This window comes from Macaca fascicularis, chromosome 3 (genome assembly GCF_037993035.2).
Source record: "Macaca fascicularis isolate 582-1 chromosome 3, T2T-MFA8v1.1".
Lineage (NCBI taxonomy): Eukaryota > Metazoa > Chordata > Mammalia > Primates > Cercopithecidae > Macaca > Macaca fascicularis.
The window spans coordinates 7,461,842-7,487,610 of NC_088377.1; the positions used below are offsets into that span (position 1 = coordinate 7,461,842).

Sequence of the window (25,769 nt, forward strand, 5' to 3'; positions counted from 1 at the left end):
TAAATCATTCTATGAACCCAGTATCACCCTAATGCCAAAATCAGGAAAGGATGTAACAAATAAAGAAAACTATAGACCAATATCCCTGATGAACATAGATACAAAAATCCTCAACAAAATACTAGCCAACAAAATCCAACAGTACAACAGAAACATAATACATCATGATCAACTAGGTTTCAGCCGAGGGATGCAGGGATGGTTTAACATACTTAAGTCAATAAATGTGATACACCAGATAAACAGAATTAAAAACAGAAACCACATGACCATCTCTACAGAGGAAGAAAAAGCATTTAATAAAATCCAGTATCCCTTTCTGATAAAAAAAAAAAAAAACCCTCAATAAAATAGGAACAGAGGGACTTACCTCAAAGTAATACAAGCCATATATGACAAACCCACAGCCAACATTATACTGAATGAGGAAAAGCTGAAAACATTTTCTCTGAGTACTAGAATAAGACAAGGATGTCCATTTTCATCACTTCTATTTAACACAGTACTGGAAGTCTTAGAGCAATCAGACAAGAGAAAGAAATAAAGGGCATCCAAATAGGAAAGAGGAAGTCAAATTGTCACTGTTCACTGATGATATGATCATATACCTTGAAAACCCTAAAGACTCATCCAAAAGCTCCTAGATCTGATCAACAAATTCAGTAAAGTCTCAGGTTACAAAATTAATGTACATAAATCAGTAGCACTGCTAAACACCAATGACCAAGCTGATAATCAAATCAAGAACTCAATCCCCTTTACAACAGCTGCAAAAAAAAAAAAAAAAAGTCCTAGGAATATACTTAACCATGGAGATGAAATATCTCTACAAGGAAAACTGCAAAACACTGCTGAAAGCAAGCACAGATAACACAAACAAATGAAAATACATCCCATGCTCACTGATGGGAAAAAAATCAATATTGTGAAAATGACCATATTGCCCAAAGCAATCCATAGATTCAATGCAATTCCCAACAAAACACCATCATCATTCTTCAGAGAACTAGAAAAAGGCAATCCTAAAATGTATATGGAACCAAAAAGGAGACCACATAGCCAAAGCAATATTAAGCAAAAAGAACACAGCTGGAGGCATCACGTTACCTGACTTTAAATTATTCTACAAGGCTATAGTTAACAAAACACACGGTACTGGTATAAAAATAGGCACATAGATCAATAGAATAGAATAGGAAACCCAGAAATAAAGCCAAATACTTACAGCCAACTGATCTTTGACAAAACATACAAAAACATAAATCGGGGAAAGGATATGCTATTCAATAAATGGTGCTGGTATGCCAATGCAGAAGAATGAAACTGGATCCTCGTCTTTCACATGATACAAAAATCAACTCCAGGTGGATTAATGACCTAAATCTAAGACCCTGACACCATGAAAATTCTAGAAGAAAAATTCTTGGCTTAAGCCAAGAATTCATGACTGAGATCACAAAAGTAAATGTAACAAAAATAAAAATAAATAAATGGGACTTAACTAAACTAAAAAGCTTCTACACCACAAAAGAAATAATCCACAGAGTAAACAGACAACCCACAGAGTGGGAGAAAATATTTGCAAACTAAGCATCTGACAAAGGACTAGTATCTAGAATCTATAAGGAACTCAAACAAATCAGCAAGAAAAAAATAATCCCATCAAAAAGTGGGAAAGGACATGAATAGACATTTCTCAAAAGAAGACAAACAGCCAACAAACATACAAAAAAAAAGCTCAACATCATGAATGCAGGGAAATGCGAGTTAAAACCACAACGAGATAATACATTACTCCTGCCAGAATGGCCATAATTAAAAAGTCAAAAAACAATAGATGTTGGCATAGATACGGTGAAAAGGGAACACTTTTACACCGCTGGTAGGAACGTAAAATAGTGCAACCATTATGGAAAACTGAATGGAAATTCTTAAAAGAATCTCCAGACTACATACCTAGAACTGCCATTTGACCCAGCAATCCCACTACTGGGTATCTACCCAAAGGAAAAGAAGTCATTGTACGAAATGGATACATGCCCATGCATGTTTAGAGCAGCACAATTCACAACTGCAAAGATATAGAACTAACCTAAGTGCCCATCAACCAACAAATGGATAAAGAAAATGTGCCATATCTACAACCATGAGTACTACTTATCCATCAAAAGGAACGGAATAATGTCATTTGCAGCAAACTTGGATGGAGCTGGAGGCCATTATTCTAAGTGAAGTAATTCAGGCATCAAAAACCAAATATCATGTGTCCTCACTTATAAGTGAGAGCTAAGCTGTGGGGACACAAACGCATAACAATGATACAATGAAATTTAAGGGATTGGGGGGATGTTTGGGAGGCGGTTGAGGGATAAAAGCCTACATATTGGGTACAGTATACACTGCTTGGGTGACAGGTGCATTAGAATCTCAGAAATCACCACTAACCAACTTATCTATTTAACCAAAAACTACCTGTACCCCAAAAATTATTGAAACAAAAAGTGCATCAAAAATAAGAAAATACACAGAGAAGAAAAAAGAATAAAAAACAATGAAGCAATCTTATAGGATCCAGAAAGTAGCCTAAAGGGGTAAATCTAAGAGTTATTAGCCTTCAAGAGGAGGCAGAGAAAAAGGTAGGGATAGAAAGTTTATTCAAAGGGAAGATAACAGAGTTTGCCATACCTAGAGAAAGATACCAATATCCAAGTAGAAGACAGTCATAGAACACCAAACATTTAACCCAAAGAAGACTACCTCAAGGTATTTATAGTCAAATTCCCAAAGGTCAAGGATAAAGAAAAGATCCTAAAAGCAGCAAGATAAAAGAAAACAAATAATATACAATGGACCTCCAACAGACTTTTCAGTGGAAACCTTACAGGCCAGGAGAAAGTGGCATGGCATATTTAAAGTGCTGAAGGGAAAATCCTTACCCTAGAATAGTATATCCAGTGGAAATATCCTCAAACATGAAGGAGAAATAAAGACTTTCCCAAAGAAACAAAATGCATGCTTGTACCAAAATATCTCATATAACCCATAAACATATACACCTATGTACCCCAAAAATTTTTCATTTAAAATTAAAATTAACTTTTTAAAAAGCAGGGACTACAGAGAAACCTGACCTGCTACAAAACAAACTAAAATTCATGTCATGGGATTAAGATGCACTCATTAATAATATCCTCAACTAAGAGGCAGAAGGAGTTGTTCTCTCAGCTAAAAATACCACGTGGGGCTGGTTGCAACTCTGGCACATCACTGCGTGGCAGTTGATAGCTCAGAATTAAATGAGTTCTTGGTGTGTCCTTCAGCATTAGCGGACAAGATATACCCAAGGACAACCAGGCTGGAAAAGGCAGGTGGCAGTTTTAGCTTTTTCTCTCTGCAACCTGAAACTTCGGATCTGAGGCCAGTGACCAATTTCTAGAACCCAGTGGGTTGACAGTGACCCAGTTCCCTCTGTAACTGGCACTGGTGGTGGCAGCCACACCTAGCCACCCAAAGAACTGGAAGATGAAGGTAATGGAATTGACTTCTGATGGTGCAACTAAGAAAACAAAACAGGTGGATCATAAGTGAGAAGTGCAAGGCACCTTGCTCCAGGGCCCGAACGGCATGGAATCTGAAGACAGAATGCGGGGACCAAAGCCGGGCACAGGAGATGCTCCAGGGCCAAGGCGCACACTGTCCACGGCCAGCCAGGCACCGTAGGGGAACCATACGGTGGTCCAGGATCGAGAGGAAAGGGCTTGTTGAGAAGGCTGTTCGTGGCTTTGGAGTGGGAGAAACATACATCTCAGCTCCGGCTCAGCCATTGCCAAAGTACTGAATTGAACGTCCCTGTGCCTCAGTTTCCTCCTTGCCAGATAAAGATGGTATCCACCTCATCGGGTTACTATAGCAACACATGAAGCCTTTAACACAGAACCCGGCTCATAGCAGGGACTCCGTCAGTGTTAGTGAATAAAAGTAATAGGAAAGCCCTCACCCTGATTGTAATCCTAGGCTGTGAGCTTGATTCATGGAAGTCGGCCTGGGAGGAGGTTTCTCTCACCTCCCCTGACAAGATCCGGGTGCTAAATCTACAGAATGCTGGACTGGAACCAGGACCCCCACCAGTTAAGCCCCCACCCCATGCCCCCTCTATGCTACTCACACCTGCCCACCTGAGTCCCTCCCCAACTGGAATCTTCCACACCTGAGTACATTTCCGCATCTTTGAACAATCTCCTGACTTCTGGTTTGGAAAACAGCCAGATGCACTGATACATTTTAAGGATTTCCCAACTCTGTTTTTCTACTTCCAAGAAAGTCCTTCGAAAACAAAGCAGTGAAAAAGCCAAGTAACCTAGACAACTGTGAAAGGAATGCCTTTGTTAGGATCGTGAATATGTTTCCAAATATTTGGACATATGTTCTATACGGACTAAAAGTCTTGTGACAGAAAAGGATAATCAGCCCCTTCAATAATCAGGGTTCTGTTTTTACTTCTTTGATAAAATAAACCCCCCCAGAGGCTAAAAGAAGATCCCGTATCTTTAACAAAATTGTCAATATGCAATCAGTTGTTGACTAAATTTAGGCTCCTTTTGTATAATGCAAGGATGTGCATTCGAACAATAAATGCACATTTCGCCCAAAATAAAGTTACCTTGGATATAAGCTTTATAAATGATACACTAATTAATTTACCAATTAATTATAAGTAGGGTTTTTGTCTGTTTTCCTCCATCTGGTTGACAAATACCTCTTCCCACCTTCTGATGTCAACTAGCAGTACCCTGACTCCGGCTCACAGCCAGGGGACCTCGGGGGCAGCGACGCCATAGCAAGAAGCTTGTCTTTCATCGCCACCTAATGGCCATTTTCTGTTATTACAAAGTACCAGACCACTTCACACCTACTTGCTGTGCTTGCACAGGTGTAACAGTTAAGTGAGGTGGGGGGGGGTTTGTTTTGTTTTGTTGTTTCTTTTTGAGAAAGGGTCTTGCTCTGTCACTCAGGCTGGAGTGCAGTGGCGTGATCAATGGGCTGGGCTGGAGTGCTGGGCTCAAGCAATCCTCCCACTTTGGCCTCCCGAGTAGCTGGAACTACAGGCACATGCCACCATGCCTGGCTAATTTTTGTATTTTTTGTAGAGATGGGGTCTTGCTATGTTGCCCAGGTTGGTCTTGAACTCCTGGGCTCAAGCAATCCACCCACCTCGACCTTCCAAAGTGCTGCAATTACAGGCATGAGTCACCGCACCCGGCCCAGGTAAACACGTTTTGAAAGAAAACATTTCTAGGTTGGGCACGGTAGCTCACGCCTGTGATCCCAGTACTTTGGGAGGCTGCGGTGGACAGATCGCCTGAGGTCAGGATTTCAAGACCAGCCTGGCCAACACGGTGAAACCCCGTCTCTATTAAAAATACAAAAATTGGCCGGGAATGGTGGCAGGCGCCTGCAGTTCTAGCTACTCAGGAGGCCGAGGCAGGAGAATGGCGTGAACCCGGGAGGCGGAGCTTGCAATGAGCCAAGATTGCACCATTGGATTCCAACCTGGGTGACAGAGCAAGACTCCGTCTCAAATAAATAAATAAATAATAAAAATTAGTCAAGCAAGGTAGTGCATGCCTATAGTCCCAGATACTCCGGCGGCTGAGGCAGGAAAATCACTTGAACCTGGGAGACGGAGGTTGCAGTGAGAGCACCACTGCGCTCCACCCAGGCGACAGAGACACTGTCTCAAAAACAAACAAACAAAAATTGTAAATATTTCCAAAGAATCTTTGCAGGAAATACAGTTCATTCTCTTCCTATACCTTTCACATTTCATTGAGAAAACTAAGAACTCAAAAACAACCACAAACCAAAGGAAGATTTCCATCCAAAGAAACAAGAGGGAGCCCACAAGGGGAGAGTGAGGAAGGGAGAGTGTATTGTTCAGTGACTGGAAAAAATACTCAAATTTTTGTGTAGTTGCCTAATTTAAAAAAAAAGAAAAAAAGAAACAATTCCTTTGCAAGTTCAGACCTCCTTTATACTATTAAACCAAGCCTTTGAACTTCAATTCACTTCAGATCAACATGCAATTATTCCATTTCTCTGGTCTCTTTTGGTTTTTTTCCAAAATGATTTTTCCTTATTCACTTGGGGTTTCCTTTTGAGTTACTCTTTTTTACAGATTCACAATACTGCTTAGTTTCTAGAAGCTTCCTATATTGAAAAGCATTCAGATTTTTTCATATTTTGATACCACACAGTCCATATTTGGAATTCTCCTCACTGTGCCACTGGATTGCTAACCATGGAAGGTTGAAGGGACAGCTGAAGCCAAAACTAGAAGAGGACTGATACCATCCATAGGGTACTATTGATCTAAGTGATTTTTGCATTTCAGTGATACTTTAAAGAAAATCAAACGGGAGCAAATACAAATACCCTTCTAAAATGTTAATGTTTTTGACTACAGGAAAACAATATAAGAAAAAAATAATTCAATTTAAATAAGTGGTCTGGGTTTTTATCTTTGGTTATTGTCAGCATAGGTATTTATTTTCATTTTTTAAATATGAGAAATAGCAAGGTGGGCAGATCTCTTGAGGACAGGAGTTCCAGACCAGCCTGGTGAATATGGTGAAACCCTGTCTCTACTAAAAATACAAAAATTAGCTGGGCGTGGTAGCATGTGCCTATAATTACAGCTACTCAGGAGGCTGAGGCAGGAGAATTGCTTGAACCTGTGAGGCGGAGGTTGCAGTGAGCCGAGATCCTGCCACTGTACTCCAGACTGGGCAGCAAAACAGACTCCATTTCAAAAAAAAACAAAAAAGAGAGAGGAGGAAAATTGGCACCTAGCTAAATCTATCTCCCTCCTACTCTGAAGTCAGCCCTGAGCAAGAAGGTGGTTAAGGTCTACTTGTATAGGGGGTTGTTGTAAAAATTATGCAAACTTTTTAGATAGGATAATTTAATGCAATGAAATTAAAAATAGAAATAAATTTTCAATTATATGAATTTCCATTTTACTGTGGTCTTTTACCTTAAGCAAAGGGAGAAATGTTTTTAACGCAGACTACTTCAATGATTGGAAACAAAATAACCTAATTCTATTCAAAATGCCTTTTGTTACTAGGGTAACAAGAAAAGAGCCGTTTCCCAGAGTTCATGAAAGCCAGGAGACTTCTGCAACTGCAGAATACACTCTGAAATAACACCAACAGACTCTGCTACAAAATTAGGAGGCAGACTCCAAAGGGGAAAGTTTATGGCCACTCCAAGTTGAATTGCCGTAATTAACATGAAATAGGAAAACAGTACAGCAAGGAGAGGAGCCCCTCTGACAATACGGGAGCAGTGTTTGCTACAAACACACAAGGAATCGCACATAGGCAGGGAGGTAGCAGGGTGAATATCAACAAAATCTTACAAGGAAGAAAAAATATCTACAGTAAACTAAGGCAGGGCAGGTGAGCAGAAATGCTATCAAACTTACCTGGTGTACAAGTCATTGGAGCTGGATCAGCTGTAGGTGAACACACACTCCTGGCCATCAGGAAGCAAAATTACAGGACCCGGCTCCACAGCCATGGCTACAAATCAATCAACAGCAGGAGACACAGAAGCAGCCACTCCCTTCAGCTCAGAAACGTGTAAAGGGTACTGGGTTGCAAATTTCTGTCCTTATCATTATCCCTCCTTACCATCATCCCCACACAAGTGGATGATAGAGTTACAGTTAGATAACGCTTCAAAGATGATGTGCACAGCGTGTAATAAAAAAAAAATACGACATAATGAGACAATCAGTGCAATTTGAAAACACGGACCAAATAATCACTGCAATAAAAGACATCGATCCCAACGCAGACAGAAAAGTGCTGCTGAAGATTTAGACTTGGCAACACACAGACAGAGTTCAGGCATATGCAAGCAGGGACTATAAATAATGAAATGATGCTCCCTGGGACAAGATATTTTTCTATTAATCTTTATTTATATGATGGTTCTCTGGAAAGCATTTCATTTTCAAACCTATTTCTGAGATAAGTAGCATAAGGCGCATCTGAAGAAATACTATCGCTGTATCACAGAGAACTTCCATGCCTTGAAATTTTTTTCAGAGTATTATTAATAAGATGGTCTAGCTATGCAGAGCAAAAAAGAAAAAAAATCTTCAAAAGCTAAGACTGTTAGGCACATGAAGGTATGCATAAACTGTCTTCACATTTAATTTCGTATGATTCGGGAGATACATCCATGTACATCTAACCAGGACAGGCAGCACAAGTCCTCAGTGAACCCCGGGTGTGCCAGCTTCAAGCCAAAGTATTCCGTTGAGTTTGGTTTGTGGAGAGACATTTGAAATGTTGCTTCATAGCTTCCATTTTCTAAAAGAAAAGGCAAATATTAGGGAAAGACTGTTAGAGAAAGACACAGAATGTTTACCACAATCTTCATCACTTAACACACAATAAAGGAAAGTGTTGCCTTTTATTCTATAAACCACTAGTCATCATTTGCTCCCCACTGAAAGGAAATTCCTCTCACAGAAAACCAAGCTAGAGTTATATCCTTTCTCTGCACAAACATATATCAAACACCATAAGGAAGTCAACATCTCCAATTTTAATTTCCCACTGTGTTTTCACGGAAAATAGGTTGAACTGACAGGTTGGTCCTAGAGGGGGAGCTCTAAATGGTTCATGGCTACACCAGAGGAAGGTATTAAGTGGCCACCTTTTGGGAGGTAGAAACCAGTCTCATATTGGACATTATTTGCCCTGGGACTCAAACATCAATTTAGATTCTAGGTCAGATGTGGTGGCTCACGCCTGTAATTCCAACACTTTGGGAGGCCAAGGTGGGCAGATCACTTGAGCCTAAGAGTTCGAGACCAGCCTGGGCAACATGGCGAAATCCCATCTCTACAAAAAATACAAAAATTAGCCAGGCACAGTGGTGCGTGCCTGTAATCCTAGCTACTCAAGAGGCTGAGGTGGGAGGATCACCTGAGACCAGGGAGGTCAAAGCTGCAGTGAGCCATGATCTTACCACTGCACTCCAGCCTGAGTGACAGAGTGTGACCCTGTCCAAAAAAAAACCAATTGACTCCAACTCCAACTATGGGAAATGAGAATTCTTTCATAGTTCCATTCATTGCCTTGTTCTGTCTAAAATAGTCTTTTCAAATAAAATGCATGGATAATCTATGAGTTATGGATGGGTTTGTTTTTGGAAGCCAAATAGTTTGCAGAATACCTGACTGCATCATCATGTCGCATTTTAAAGGTTATTGACTCCCTTCGGGAGTCCGTGGCTGGGATTTAGGGTGCTGCCTGGTTTACTCCTTCACTGTCAGGCATTTTGACCTCACAACAGACTATTAGGGACTGGATTCCAAACTAGAACCCATCAGAGAAACAGGCAGAATGTGCTAGCCACAACTGTAACTTGCCTTTTTTCCTTTCTTTTTTGGAAATGGCCTATAAAGAAGCCATCTGTCTACATTAAAGATTCTCTCTCGGCTGTGCCATTTCACATCCAATATTTCTTTATAATTATCACATTAAAACTGCACAATTTTTAAAGAACTTTCCAAGTTGAGTGAACAGACATGGATTTAAACAGGACCAACGAGTCTGTTACTGTGAGTTTTGCTTTGTTTTGTTTCTGGTATGATAATAAATATCATATTTTCATTTTCTACCATTCTTCAGGTAGAATATCTTAAGCTTGCCAGTTTTCTTTTTTTAAAAATGAGTCCCAACCCACTCCTTGGAAATGGAATTGTAACCAAGTGGCAAGCAGAGGGCCTTAAAGTAGAAGTCTGTGGGTCCAAAGCATGAAAGAAACTCCCTGGAGAGACATCAAATCGTGGGCTAGATTCACTTTCTCATTCAAGCAAATGAATGACAAAACCTTTATGATCCAATAACAAACTGTGATGGCCACTCTCACTAGCTCCAAGATGCTCTAAAAATAGATTAAGTGTTTTTTATATTAGCTTTTTATTTATAAGTCTATTAAGCAGGGACATCCCTACTATTCAAATTGAACCCCCAGATTAACTAGACACAGAGCACTGATTGGTGTGTTTACAAACCTTGAGCTAGGCACAGTGCTGACTGGTGCACTTACAATCCTCTAGCTGGACATAAAAGTTCTCCAAGTCTTCCCCAGATTAACTAGACACAGAGCTCTGATGGGTGTGTTCACAAACCTTGAGCTAGACATAGGGTGCTGAACGGTGTATTTACAATCCTTTAGCTAGACATAAAGGTTCTCCAAGTCCCCCACCCGACTCAGGAGCCCAGCTGACTTCACCTAGTGGATCCCACACCAGGGGCCAAAGGCGGAGCTGCCTGCCAGTCCCACGCTGTGCACTGCAGTCCTCAGCCCTTGGGCAGCTGATGGGACCCGGCGCCACGGAGTGGGGGGCAGCGCTCGTCCCGGAGGCTTGGGCTGCACAGGAGCCCACGGCGGAGGCGGAGGCGGGGGCGGGGGCGGGGGCGGGGGCAGCTCGGGCATGGCTGGCTGCAGGTCCCGAGCCCTGCCCCGTGGGGAGGAAGCTAAGGACCCGCGAGAATTCCAGCACAGTGCCGGCTGGCACGGGTGCTAAACCCCCCACTGCCCGGGGCAGCGGTGCCGGCTGGCCACTCCGAGTGCGGGGGCCCGCCAAGCCCACGCCCACCCGGAACTCGCGCTGGTCCGCGAGCGCCGCGCGCAGCCCGGGTTCCCACCCGCCCTTGCCTCTCCCTCCACACCTCCAGGCAAGCAAAAGGGAGCCGGCTCTGGCCTCGGCCAGCCCAGAGAGGGGCTCCCACAGTGCAGTGGCAGGCTGAAGGGCTCCTAAAGCGCTGCCAGAGTGTACTCCGAGGCCGAGGCCAAGGCAGCGCCGAGAGTGAGGGCTGCTAGCACGTTGTCACTTCTCACTATTACTAAGCAAAATGTGCTGCAGATAGCATACAATACAGTAACTAGCAGCTTTTCCACCCCAGAATCCTGTAGCTACCTGGAGAGGTGGAAGAAATGAAGCATGAAAAGGCCTAGGAATCTTCCTCTTCTCCAGGCTCCTCTTCTCCTTCTGCAGCTTCCTCCTCCTCCTCCTCGGCTTCCCCTTCCGCACCCTCCGTAGTTGTTAACTCCGTCTTATTTTCACAAAAATTACGTTAGTATTAAGGAGCGTAAGGGCCAAGGATACAGTGAGAAAAAAACTGTAAAAGGCTGGACTAGAGGTCAGAGCCTCCCACACCCCACCACACAACACACAAATACACATACCACACATGCCACACAAACACATGCCACACACATACCCCATACACATACCACCCAAACACACACCACAGAAACACACATGACACAGCACACACACCCCCACACACACCACCCACACATCCACACACACCACATACATACCACACACGCACACACCAGACCACACACACCACACACATCACATACCACACACAAATACACGTATATGTCACACATACACCACACATACATCCCCTCCACACCACACATATACACCAAACCACACACATCACACACATACCACACACCAAACACACCACACACCATATATACACCACACACAAATACACATATATCACACATACACCACACCACACATACATACACACACAAAAAAAAAATCCTTCTAAACACAGACTCCTCAATTTGGAATGGTGCTTTAGAATGATACGCTAATTCTAACAGGTTTTATAATCTCTCTTAAGCGTACAGTCTCCACTCATATTAACAAACCATTCTCAGCAAATAACCTTTACTAATTCAGAAGGTGTATATATATAGTTAGAAGAATAAAATACAAAAAGAATCAGCAAATCGAATTTTGTCAGAAAGGATAAGCTGTTAAATGCACAAGTTGGTTATATTTTCTTGTAACAAGCTAATTTCTTCAAGCAAAATTTATCAGCAACCTACATATATAATCTGGAATTTCTTCCAAATTAACAGCATGTTTTTTATCTTATTTTTAAAAATCTATTTTGAAGCTGGCCTAGCAAGAGAGAAACAAAAGAAATAATTATTGGAAAGATATAAATAATGAGAAATCATGGTGTAGAATATACTAGAAACAATCTTTGGGTCTAAGAAGAGGGGTTGGTTTGATATATTAACATTTAAAATAATGAAGCAGATCTATACTTAATACCTCCCCAAATACAGGCACATTCCATGAAAAAAAGGAGACTACAAGAGTATTCATCAAAAATTGATGGGGGGTGTGTGTGTGTGTGTGTGTGTAGCTAGAGTGGTTATGTGTGGGTAATGAGGGTTAAAAGCTATGTTCATTTTCCTCTTCTATCTGCATTTTTTAAATTTTCTATAAAGATCATGAATTTTGTCATTTCAAAAGTTAACAAAAGTTACTTTGGGGGCCTTTCTTTTGACATTTGGGACTCTCTTTAATGTTGATGACCTTGTGCTGAAATATCTAGACAATACATGTAACTTAGTAAATTATTCTCCCTACCCTTGTGTTCACAATTTTAAATTAATTCTCTAGCATTTTAAAGTGATTAATCCAGGCCCAGTGCGGTGACTCACGCCTGTAATTCCAGCACTTTGGGAGGCCGAGGCAGGTGGATCACTTGGGGTCAGGAGTTCAAGACCAGCCTGGCCAACATGGTGAAACCCCATCTCTACTAAAAATACAAAAATTAGCCAGGTGTGGTGGCACGTGCCTGTAATTCCACCTACTCAGAAGGCTGAGACAGGTGAATCACTTGAACCCAGGAGGCGGAGGTAGGAGTGAGCTGAGATCACACCACTGTACTCCAGCCTGGACGACAGAGTGAGACCCTGTCTCAAAAAAACAAAAACAAACAAAACACAACAACAAGAAAATAAAGTGATTAATGCAAAGATGTTCAAAAACATCAACATAAGTAGGAATCCCTCCCTCAATGAAAACACCACTAACCACCATGCAGGATTCCTAAACCCAGTGCATTCAACAGCGTGGAAAAGGATGAGGAGCAGGCATCTCCAGCCAGTGCCCTGGCCTGGCCTGACATCAGTGAGAAACCACAGAAGATACCTTCACCCAAGGGGGCTCAGAACAGGGTCAAGAGCCGAGCCCTGTTTCTCTCTCCACCTTCCTCAGACAAACTGATCTCCAACTTACTTTCCTTCTCAGCAGGTTAAAGGAGGATTTTCTGGGTGTGTGGGTTGCATCACTCTCTTATGTCATTAAGAACGTACCTAAAGCTGCAATCCTCCCACCTAAAAGATGTTTTTATTAAGCAGATTAAGCACAGCTGTTGAAGATGGTCAACTGTACCTCTTCTGTGGCTGTCTCTCCTTCTTCTTCCTTATATCCATAAATCAAAATTAAAGAAAAAAACATAATTCAAGTAAGCTTAAAGTCAAATCTGAAAATCAAGCAAACTATAATAAAAAACAAGCTAATCAAAATGAACAACATATTAGTTTATCCATAAAATAAGTAAATAGCAAAGATATGATAGCTGGGTGATCCCTACTTCTTTCATACCTTATATTTCAAGCTCTTAAAATAATTGTGAGATTAAAGACAGTTTCCCATCACTTGAACTCTTGAGAAAATGTAATTAATTATTAATGCTGCTTAGTAATACATTTAATTCTATTTCTAAAGCATACCAAAGATTTATAGCGCTATCTAGCGAAATTCAGACCATATGCAAGTAATTTAAAAATTTGAACAAAAATGTCTTTTCTGACTTTATGCCCTTATAACTATGTCTTTATTTCAGTTTTGAACAAATTAATAAAAGTAGGTCAAAAACTTTTCCTCTATGAGAACAAAATGATAACATTTCCGAATCACATAGTATTTTAAATACTGATTTCTGGGTAAAGAAAGAAACTTGCAAGGTAAGAGTGGGTGGGGTCACCCAAGGCTCCAATAGTCTCTATTGTGCAAAGCAACAGCCCACTGGAATTTCTGTTTCCCCCAGACCAAAGCAAGAGAACCAGGTTACGGTTCCTAAAAATGCCTCTAAGAAGAAAACAAAAGCTTTTCCATCCCTTCCCAGAATGGTCCCATAAACCTCCCTGGAGCCAGAGTGCCACAATTGCTTTAATTAAAGAGAGAGATGAGGTTCTTAAGAGCAGTCCCTAAAAATTCCTAATGCCTTTCAACTCAGGCAGTGAGCTCAGGGAATCATCGACAGGGAGCACTGAAAGAGATCTTGCAGTCACATACATTCTCTACCCAGCACCATGTTTATACAGATGAGGACACTGAGGCCGCACAGGGAGGTCATTTGCCAAAGTCAAAGGTCACAGGACAAGGAGTCAACACAATCAGGACTCACTACAAGTCTACTGATTCCTAATGAAGTGTCCTTCTTACACTACCAGGCAGCTTCTCAAGATTAATAATGGAAAAATCAAAATCACAGAAGGTGGCAGAGTGCAATAGCTCATGCCTGTAATCCCAGCTCTTCGGAAGGCTGAGATGGGAGGATAACTTGAAGCCAGGAGTTCAAGACCAGCCTGGGCAACATAGCAAGACCCTCCTCACCCCATCTCTATAAAACATGTTAAAAATTAGCCAGGCATCCAGAGGCAGAGGCGGGAGGATCACTTGAGCCCAGGAGTTTGAGGCTGCTGTGAGCTATGATTGTGCCACTGCACTCCAGCCTGGGTGACAAAATAAGACCCTGTTCATAAAATAAAATTTTTAAAATCACAGAAGGTAGGCCGGGCACAGTGGCTCGTGCCTGTAATCCCAGCACTTTGGGAAGCCGAGGCAGGCGGATCACCTGAGATCTGGAGTTTGAGACCAGCCTGACCAACATGGAGAAACCCCATCTCTACTAAAAATACAAAATTAGCTGGGCATGGTGGCACATGCCTATAATCTCAGCTACTTGCGAGGCTGAGGCAGGAGAATCGCCTGAACCCAGGAGGCAGAGGTTGGGGTGAGTCAAGATTGCACCACTGCACTTTAGCCTGAGCAACAAGAGCAAAACTCTGTCTAAAATAAATAAATAAATATCACAGAAGGCAAGTTATAGAGGATCTAACACACTCCCACATCTCCTGGCCCAACCTCATGTTTTTAGCCATATCCAGAATAATACCTTCATAGTTCTGAGACGGGCACTGAACCTGAAAGCCTGACAGTGCCGGCCAGGTCTGAGTCAGTCCAAGAGGACTTTTTCAGCACTGGGAATCTTCAAACTAACCTTTACGTTAAACGCCACTGGTGACACCCCAAGTTTTGGTGCTCAAATAATGTGCAGAAGAGTCTGGCAGTTGCTGCAAAATCCAGGTGTTGCTTTCACAGTGGTGTGTTGATTGTGCCTCTTTAATCCTGCCTAATCCTGCCCATGTCCCGCCCCTCCTCTGCCATGACTGCCATCTTTGCTCAGTGGGTTGCTGAAGGAAGATCCTAAAGAGTGATTATCACCTCCTCTTTTCTTTCTCATCTCCAATCTGTGCTCCAGACTGCAGCCAGAGAGATCGTTCCAAAAAGCACCCAACCTTACTGTGCTACCCTCATCTTTAGAAACTTCCATCTCCTCAAGATACTCTACCCTCCTGATATGGTTTGGCTGTGTCTCCACCTAAATCTCACCTTGAATTGCAATAATCCCCACGTGTCAAGGGTGGGGCCAGGTAGAGGTAACTGAATCATGGCGGCGGTTCCCCCATACTGTTCTTGTGGTAGTAAGTCTCACAAGACCTGACGGTTTTGTAAATGGGAGTTCCCCTGCACAAGCCCTCTTGTTTGCCACCATGTAAGACGTGGCTTTGTTTCTCCTTAGCCTTCTGCCATGATTGTGAGGCCTCCCCAGCCGTGTGGAACTGTGAGTCCATTAAACCTCTTTCCTTTATAAATTACCCAGTCTTGGGTATTTCTTTATTAGCAGCGTGAGAACAGACTAATACACCTCCTTAGAAGAGTGAAAAGGCTGTTTGGCTCTGCGTACCCCTCTGGCCTCATCCCTTACCACTCTACTTCAGCCATCCTGAGTCACAAGCAATTTTCTCACATTGGCCACACCTTCCAGGATATGCTCAAAACATTTCCAAGGAGACTTTCCTAACCCACAAGGTTGAGTTAAGGACCTTCTCACTTGTTCCCATAATCATCATTTACTTACCTGTCTCCCTCACTAGTCTACGTGTTTGGGGGCATACCCTGTGTCTTATTCATTTTTGGATCTCTGGGAACTGTCTGGCCCCTCCAGGCCACTGTCTGGAACCAACAGGCAAGCTCAATAAATATATGTTAGGGATTGGATAGAGGAACACATGAAATCTATTAGTAACTCTTTAGATCTCAAAGAACTTTAATTTTCTTCTTCACATAGGATCAAAATAAAATTCATTATATGTACCATAGAATTATTGATTACGTAGAGTTTTACATTCTTCTGAATCCAATTATTTTTATTAATTATATTCAGCTGAAACAAATGAATTAACCAGATACACACTATTAAAAATAAGGTCAACCCGAGTTAATGGGTGCAGCACACCAACATGGCACATGTATACAGATGTAACAGACCTGCACGTTGTACACATGTACCATAGAACTTAAAGTATAATAAAAAATATATAAATAAAATAAGGTCAACCATAGAGCTGGCCTGGAGGGCAGTAAGAAGTCTTACAGGAATTAAGTCACAACTTTTATAGTTAGCTAGCAACAACCATGGAGGAACCTAGCACTCTTTTTTTTTTTTTGAGATGAAGTTTTGCTCTCATTGACCAGAATGGAGTACAGTGGCACGATCTCAGCTCACTGCAACCTCTGCCTCCTGGGTTCAAGCGACTCTCCTGCCTCAGCCTCCCGAGTAGCTGGGATTACAGGTACCCGCCACCAAGCCTGGCTAATTTTTTGTATTTTTAGTAGAGACAGGGTTTCACCGTGTTGGCCACGCTGGTTTCAAACTCCTGACCTTCAGCTGATTCACCCGCTTCGGCCTCCAAAAGTGGTGAGAATACAGGTGTGAGATACCAGATCTGGCCCCTAGCATTCTTTATCAATATTTGAATTGACCTTAATATCTTAAAAGATATGTTAAGCAGGGAAAGTGACTGCTCAGAGAATGCATAAAAATACTTAGCCTCAAAAGGATAAGTAAGCTTGGAAGAACTTTGGATATTATCATCACAAGCTCCCCCAGAACATAAGCTCTGTGGGAGCGGTGACTCTGTCATTTTCATTGCTCCCTCCACAGTCCCTGGAATCCTGCCTGGCATGTGGCAGCACTCAATCTGTCCATAAGGTGTTGAATGGCTGCATTTATGTAATGCTACTCCAGCTCAGCTTCAAATCCCCCATAGAATGAGGTGGGATATATTAGTTTTAAAAATAATGGCTGGGTGTGGTGGCATATGCCTGTAAACCCAACACTTTAGGAGGCCAAGGAAGGAGGATCACTTGAGGCCAGGAGTTTGACACCAGCCTGGTCAACAGAGCAAGACCCCATCTCTACAAAAAATGTAAAAATTAGCTGGGTGGGGTGGCCTGTGCCTATAGTCCCAGCTACTCGGGAGGCTGACATGGAAGAATCACTCGAGCCCAGTATGATTATGCCACTGCACTCCAGCCTGGGTGACAGAATGAGACTTTGTCTCTAAAAAAATAAATAAATAAAAATAATAATAAGCTTCCAACCTTGGTTTACAGAATTATAAAATACTAGAATTAGGCAGATCCTTAAAACTCATCTTTGTAAAACTGAATTGACTTTCATGGTTGGCAAGTAATTATATGCACAAAAGCATTTTTTAAGATAATTATAATCACCCAGTCAATTAAGCCAGGATCTCACATAATCATCATTTGAGGAAGCACACACCTTAAAGTAATTTCACCTTGTTTTTCAGAGAAAGCCAGAAGAGAGAAACCTCACAAGTGGGAAGTCTTAGAACCTTCCACAGCAGCTATTTTTGTTGGAAACTTGGCCAGAAAAGCAGACTGCAGAGGTGGCGAGTGGCCAGAACTAAGGACAGGTGTCAGTGGTGGTGAGTGCCAGGCAATGTTCAGTGGGAACAGGTGGCAGGCGTGGGAGATAGTGAAGGGCTAGCCCAGCGTGTCCTACAAGGGAAGCCAGCCTCAGAGCGGCTGGAAATGAGAGGACAGAGGGAGAGTCCTCTCGAGCTTCAGGCACCCCAGGAACCCAGCCTGAGACCCGTGACTCCTCCCACAAACCTACATCAATGTTTGTCCCCTGAAACTTTTCTCAAGACTGCTATTGGAGGATGCCAAGAGGGGTGGTTACAGACCATAATCATATTGTCTGTCAAGCAAGGGCCTCATGACTTTCAGATCGGATGACGGGACTGACAAAGCACACCATTTTAAATAATTGTACGTTGATCAAAAAAAGAAACTAAACCTGCACAAGGTACAATGTTTCCAGCATTTTCTAAAGCTCTCGTGATGTCCCAGTCTGCAATTTGTTTCTTACAGAATGCCCAGAAGCTGAGCTGACCTTCTGTTTTCCTCCTTTACTACTGAGGCAATGGTTCCTTAGCCCCTCACCCTCCCTGGGTCATCAGGCCAGGCCCCATGAGTTCCCCTATTTCTTCAAGTTACACTAAGATCTTCCTAGGCATGAAGTCATGGTCTTTTCAGTGTTCACCCTTCTGACCTCCCAAGTCCTCCTGCCTCAAGCCATTATCAAGGAGAGAATTTACATCTTGGCATCTTGCATTTAAGAACCCTGGAGGTTGAGGAGGTGGTCAGGGGAAGTCCACATTATTAAAGAAGATAATAGTTTTTGTTTACATTTCTGTTGTTTTTTTAAATCAATGTCAAACATTAGGTAAATATTCCTCTCCATTAAATGGAATTGTATGAGTGCCTACAAGTGTGTGTCAAGTGTGCATGTTTCATAGCAGAGATCAGATGAGCCTGTCCCTGACTTAGCCACTTGCCTCGTTTATCACTCAGCTGAACATTGCCAGGTTCTGGAGAAAGGTTTTTTGCTTGTTCTGTGTTTTTACTGCACACATTACAATTGTTTTCAACACATAAATGAAGGCAGGTTTTTTTAAAAAAAAAGGTAAAAACTTGATATGGTTTGTCATCTAGTTAACAGAAATGCACCAATGCATCGCATTTCTGGTTTCATTATTGTATTAAGGCTAGATAAGATGTCACCATTTGGGGAAGTTGGGTGAAGGGCACACAAGACTCTATTATTTTTGAAACTTCCTGTGAGTCTATAGTTTTATCAGAATAAAATGTTTAAAACTATTTCTATTCCTTCTCCTAATAAGCATGGCTGAAAGCCAGGATATGAATTGTGACTTGCTCTTTCTGCTCCACAAAGCTGAGGGGGTGGAGGGGTCAGAGTAAGAGTTATTTTCTCTTTCCACACACCACCTATTTGTTCTGGCTTTCCACCCCCAAGGAAGAAAGTACAGGCCCTGGTTTTCACAACCCTAGGCTAATGGGGTGATAAAGCTAGGCGGTACCTGAAGACAAAACAAAACAAAAAAGAGCTTGGAATTGGCAAGATGGAGGTGGCCAGACTGAGGAGGAAAAAAGGATTTTCCAGGAGGGGTACTGCCCAGGCCCTGCTCGCACACAGAAACAGAGCCGGGGACCACTGGCACATTTAAGTAACACAAGGCACTCTGCACAGGCAGCAGCGTCCGTGGTCAGAAGGCCAGCCACTGTGAAAAGCTAGTCTGTGTCCAGCCAGAGCAGAGGGTCTGGCCCGTGCCAAGGGACAGACAGCAGAAACACCACCATAGACAAATATCCAGCACCCAATCCCTGCCCGGTCACCATTAACGACCCCGGGATGGCTGTGAGACCCTCAGGAGGACAAAAACACCCCACCCAGCTGGAAGCTCCTGCCAGCCATGAGGTGGGCACACGGAGCTGACAGAGGACTGTAAGGAAATAAAGGAAGCTGATATTCCTTGCCCGGGAGTCTTAGGAACCAAGTGTGGGCCCACGAATATTCTAAACTTTATATCCACTGCAGCGTGTTGGTTAAGGAGGGAAGCCCAGGGAAGCGCCTCTGTTTTATCCACAGTGAGCCAAGAGGAGCAAAAAGAAATCGCCTCAAGATGGTTTCAACAGAGCTAGGCATTTTAAAGCCTTGGATTTACCAGAGGTGTCATACCTACATGAAACTACTAGGATATGTCTCATACTTTCAATGTTCAAAACACTCACAGCTCTCCCTTGTCTTTCCGATTCCCTATCAGCCTGTCTATGACTGCGGTGCCCTGGGAGGGGAGATGCCCTTACAAAAAGACCGTGATGTCCTCCCATCTCAGCTTTTTTTTTTTTTTTTTCTTTTTGAGACAGGGTCTGACTCTATTGCCCAGACTGGAGTACAGTGGCACGATCTCAGCTCACTACAACTGCTGCCTCCCGGGTTCAAGTGATCCTCCCATCACAGCTTCCCAAATAGCTAAGATTACAGGCATGCGCCATCACACCAGGCTAATTTTTGTATTTTTAGTAGAGACGGGGTTTTACCATGTTGGCCAGGCTGGTCTCAGACTCTTGACCTCAAGTGATCTGCCCACCTCTGCCTTCCAAAGTGCAGGGATTATAGGCGTGAGCCACATGCCTGGCCCCATCGCAGCTTTTAACAACAAACCAAAGACCGTCAAAACAAGCCAGCAAGTTCTTGAAGCACAACATGCAAAGCATTCTAAATATCTAAGCGGTGTTTGTCTCCTTCTTAAATTTTAAAGTTCAGCCTATTTTCATATATACTCATAAGGGTTAATCATGTTTTTACAACATTTCTCATCTGTTTACTGACAATCACAGAGGGTTTTTCTAATTTAATTGAATTAAAGTAAATCAAAGAGCATGTGTTGGTTTTCAAACCGGAAAAAGTCAGAACCTGTCTTTCTGTAGGATAAATAGTATTAAAGAGTTGAAAAGCGAATTTGATAATATGATGTTAGCAATATATTCATCTAAAATAAAAATATTTTTCACTTGCGGTCATTTCTTCACGATGGCCCACACAAAAATAACAAAAAAAATGTTTTTTTTAATTCCTATCAGGATTCACAAGGTTATAACTGACTTTGTCAAAGGCTCACAATTTTAAAAAGTAGTAGCAAAGAGAACGTAAAAGCTGGGTGATTCATCACTTCATAGAACTAACCCAGCCCAGTGGCTGAGAAGCTGAAGCAATGCCCACCCTGGCTGCAGGGGGCAGGATCTGATTATAAACATGCTACCTCCCTGCTGGTCTCACGGGAGAAAGGGGCTGGGGTGTAATGCTTTTCATCCTTGTCGCTATGTCTTAAAAGAAGCAAACTCAACTTCAAAGTATTCATCAATATGACTGTAAGGGTGCATTAGGCAACTCATGAAAAGTTCAAATTGTGAAACAGGTTTTTTTTTTTAATTACAAGATAATGAAATTGTCACTATATTTAATTTTTAAAGTATTGTTTCTGAATTACATAGGCTGACATGAAACACCATCTAACTTCTAGGTCAAGATTGAAGATTTTGTCTTTCTTTAAAACAAAAACTTCAGAGTTGTAATATCAACTTTTGAAATAGCAGTCTACTTCAAATATAAGTCTAAATATCGGGAATTTCCTTCCCTAGCCCCTCCGATTTTAAATTCTTTAAGGTAAAGACAAATCGATGCCCAGCCCCACACCCCTTTTTCCATAGTGTGGGTGTGGGTTTCAGCCCCTTTCTAGCCACATTTTATCTGGTGAATGAGGGTCCAGCTCTCATAAAAGCTCCCACACCTCTCCCAGAATAAATAAATTAGCAAACCATCAGGGTTTGAAAATAGTCTTTGCTACAACTGACCCAGTGGAGAAGGCCTCTGAGATTCTCCTCCAAAGAGGCCCAGACCAATGCCTGCACCCCATTCCCAGCCCCACCAGGCTCCTTCCTTGGCACCTGGCTTCCCAGCATGTTTTCAGAACTCCTTGAAGAAGTAGCCCTTCCCAGCCCCCATTATCTCAGCTTGGCACTCACAGAAGCACAGTGTTCCCCAACATTGCCCACTCCTTATCCTGCTGCTCCTGCATGGGAACCCCTTTAGAATTAATCATGTGACTTCACCAGGATCTGCTATTTCCCTGATTGAACTTAACTGAGTGTCAGTTTCCCTCCCCAAGGAGTCCTTTTGATCCTCAAGTTCCTGTTGTCTTCCCCCAGATATACTGAACCCCCTTAGCTCTGTTTCCCCACTGGGCAGGGCTCCTGGGTGGGTGTAAGCTAGGAGTCTGTCATTAATCACGACTAAGCAGAAAGGGCCCTTGTTTATAAAGAGCATGCACCTAACCCAGCCATAACAACACCACAACAAATTCTCCAAGCCTTGTCTAACCAGCTCCCTCCAGGCCCAGGTTCAGGCTCCTTCGTCTTCCCTTTAGCCCTCTCTGCACCAGGACCCCAGTGCTTAACACATCAGTAGAAATTACCTGCTTCCTCCCCAGCTAAACTCACAGCTACTCACTCTCTTTCTGATTGCTTTGCCCAGAGTCAAGTTGTACAAGCCCTATAAAAGTCTCTATTGAACAGCAGAGAATCCAGTCAAACTGATGTGAAAAAGTGAACACTCACATTCTTCTCCTGGGCTTCAGGGAGGTTGCCCGCATCTTCATTGCCCTCTTTTTGTGCCTCAGTTTCTCCACCTTCTTCAGCCTTCTCTGATCCCTGGTCATAAAGGAAACCCAGGATATGAGCTCCAAAAAACAAACAACAACAACAACAAAAAAAAACCAGGCCACATATGCTGTGGCTTTCTTATTTAGACACACAGTATATAAATGAAGCAAACATAGACTGCCCACTCATTAGGTCACTTAGCAACCAGAGCATAGGATCTCCAAACCCCAAAATGCCGACTGGGATAAGTCAAAGATACAACCTATGTGCGTTGCAGAGTAACAAACTGCCTAAGTGAGGAGTTTCAATTCACCCACTTCAGGCTGATGAGGAGAGATTCAAAGAATTCTATCTTCACACAGTGTTTTCTATTGCTTGTATGGAGGGAGGCTTATAATTTTATAGATTAAAAATTAAGAAGATAGATAAGGTAGAAAGATAAAGTAGACAGGTAAACATACATAGATGGATAAATGGATGGATGCATGGACAGATGGATGGATGGATGGATGGATGGATGGATGGATGGATAATGTACAGAGACAGATAGATAAACAGACAGACGGAGGAATGGATGTATGGACAAACATGGGTAGGTAGGCAGGCAGGCATACAGACACAGATAGATAGATAGATAGATAGATAGATAGATAGATAGATAGATAGATAGATAGATAGATAGATAGATATAAAAATAGATAGATAGATAGAAATAAAAATAGATAGATAGATAGATAGATAGATAGATAGATAGATAGATAGATAGATAGATAGATAAATAGATAGATGGATGGATGGATGATAATATGGTTAGGCTTTGTGTCCCCACTCAAATCTCATCTTGAATTATAATCCCCATAATGGTAATAATCCCCACGTGTCAAGAGAGAGACCAGATGGAAGTAATTGAATCATGGGGCGGTTTCCCCCATGCTGTCCTCGTGATCGTGAGTGAGTTCTCACGAGATCTGATGGTTTCATAAGGGGTTCTTCCCTCTTTGTTCAGCACTTCTCCTTCCTGCTGCCTTGTGAAGAAGGTGCCTTGCTTCCCCTTCACCTTCCTCCATGATGGTAAGTTTCCTGAGGCTTCCCCAGCCATGCTGATCTGTGAGTCAATTAAACCTCTTTCCTTTATAAACTACCCAGTCTTGGGCAGTTCTTTATGGCAGTATGAAAACAGACTAATATGGATGGATAGATACAGACAATAGATGATTGATTAGATAGATGGATAGATAATAGACTGATGGGTGGATGGATAGAGAGAGAGAGAGAGAGATATTAGGACGAAGTAGACATTCTGAGGAAGCTAGCATGGGGACGATGGCTCGAGACACCAGCGCTTACCTCTGTGGTGCTCGGTGCCTCTCCCACTACATCGCCATTGGGAAGGGACGATGCTTCCTCGGGTGATTTTGTCACCTGCATTATGTAAAGTGAGAGTGTTTGAGAATTTTCTTAAGGACAACAGCTTGCATTTCAATGTCTTAACTATTCAAACTATATTTGTCTTCATCCTTAATCTTATCTTCACTAAGTAGGTAGGGCAGTCATTACCACCCACACTTCAGAGACAGGAAAATAAAGGCAGAAAATGTCACACTGTGGGTTAGGGGAAGGACTAAGTCTACACCTCCTCCCTGATGCTCTTTCAACTTACAAAATGGGTTCCAGCCTTTTAAAATATCAGGTTGTTTTTATTACAGAGGCACTGCAAGTTCGTGGGTGCAAATTAAGCCACACACACACCCTCCAATCCCACCCTCCTGTGATAATCAGTATTAAAAATGTGATAGGGTACCTCTGCATCCTAATACATAAGGCTATTTTAGGGGGGAATTGATTGTCATTTTTCTTTTATTTTTGTGATTTTGAAACAGAAATGGGAACACAGTTTGCATGACTTCATTTTTAGCTCCATGTACCATGGACATTTGTCCAACTTAATTCATATGATCGATCCTATTGAATCATTATTTTTAACATATGCTTCATATTAAATATATAATAATTTATGCATACATTCTCCAGTCAATGGGTGTTCTGAATGTTTGTATGTTTCTTCCACTACAAATAACACTATACTAAACTGAATAAAATGGTGAGGTTATTCTTACTAGTTTTCAAAAAGGTGGCAGCAATTCATATCCCCACAGTGATACATAAATGTCTCCTTCTCCTTTATCCTCATAACCAGCGAAGATGATTGTTATTTCTAATGTTTACCAATATGTTGAGGAGAAAATAGAATTTCATTTTTTGTTTCATTTATACATTTATCATTATTGGAAATAAGGGCATATTTTTAATAAATTTTTAGCTATTTCTATTTCCTCTTCAAATAATTATCTTTATATGTTTTGCCCATTTTATTTGATTTTTTTCTTTCTGTAGACATTGCAGTGAATGCATTGCTCATTTTTACTTCAGTTGTTTGTTCTTTACAATCAATTTTTAGAGTATCTTTCTATATTAAAAATTTTAACCCTTTGTCATGTTACAAATGTTTTTCTCCAGTCTATAGTTTTTACAGATTTTGTTGTATTTTTTTTTAGTTTTTAGTCTTTTTATGGGCAAATTTATCTAACTTTAATTCTCTAAAATATCCTTCTATTACTTTATATTGTTATTAATATCTAGAGCTTTAATCCATCTGGAATTTAATTTAGTATATGATGTAAAGTCAATGTCTACATTTGTTTTCTGCCAGATAGATGGGAAATTTTGCCTATATTATATATAAACTATCATTTCCCATTAAATCCAGATTATATATTTGTCATTTATTATAATATATACATAAATTTATGTTTCTACACTATCCTACATATAAATACTGATACAATGAAAATAAAAATTAAAATATTTTATATAAACATATATAAATAAAAATATATTTCTCAGATATACATATAAATATATACTGCTTTTATCATTGTAGCTTATAGGACATATTTTAATATTTGGAAAGTCAAGTTGTTACACAAAGTCTGTTTCAAAATTTTCTTGGCTCCTCTCAGACAATTATTATTCCAAAGACATTTTAAGATAATGTTTCTTTAGTTCCAAAAATTAAAAAATAGGATTTTGCTTGAAATAGCACTAAACATTTATTAATTTGGAAAATGTTCATTCCTTGTTGTTAAGTCATTCTATCCAGGGACATTGAAGG

At 41.5% G+C, this 25,769-nt stretch overlaps 1 protein-coding gene across 5 annotated transcripts in view; it reads right to left on the reverse strand.

The window, feature by feature from the left end:
• Positions 1 to 7,967: 7,967 nt before the first annotated feature.
• The window catches only part of SH3BGR (SH3 domain binding glutamate rich protein), a 65,670-nt gene continuing 47,868 nt past the window's right edge, over positions 7,968 to 25,769 (reverse strand). For all 5 annotated transcript variants that reach the window (XM_074034004.1, XM_015446849.3, XM_074034005.1 and 2 more), the window contains 5 exons: positions 23,945 to 24,019; positions 22,553 to 22,645; positions 13,307 to 13,336; positions 11,006 to 11,141; positions 7,968 to 8,381 (listed from right to left, as the gene is read on the reverse strand). In XM_074034004.1, the coding sequence (XP_073890105.1) occupies positions 11,040 to 11,141; positions 13,307 to 13,336; positions 22,553 to 22,645; positions 23,945 to 24,019 (300 nt within the window). In that variant the 3' untranslated portion in view covers positions 7,968 to 8,381; positions 11,006 to 11,039. The remainder of the gene's footprint in view (positions 8,382 to 11,005; positions 11,142 to 13,306; positions 13,337 to 22,552; positions 22,646 to 23,944; positions 24,020 to 25,769) is intronic.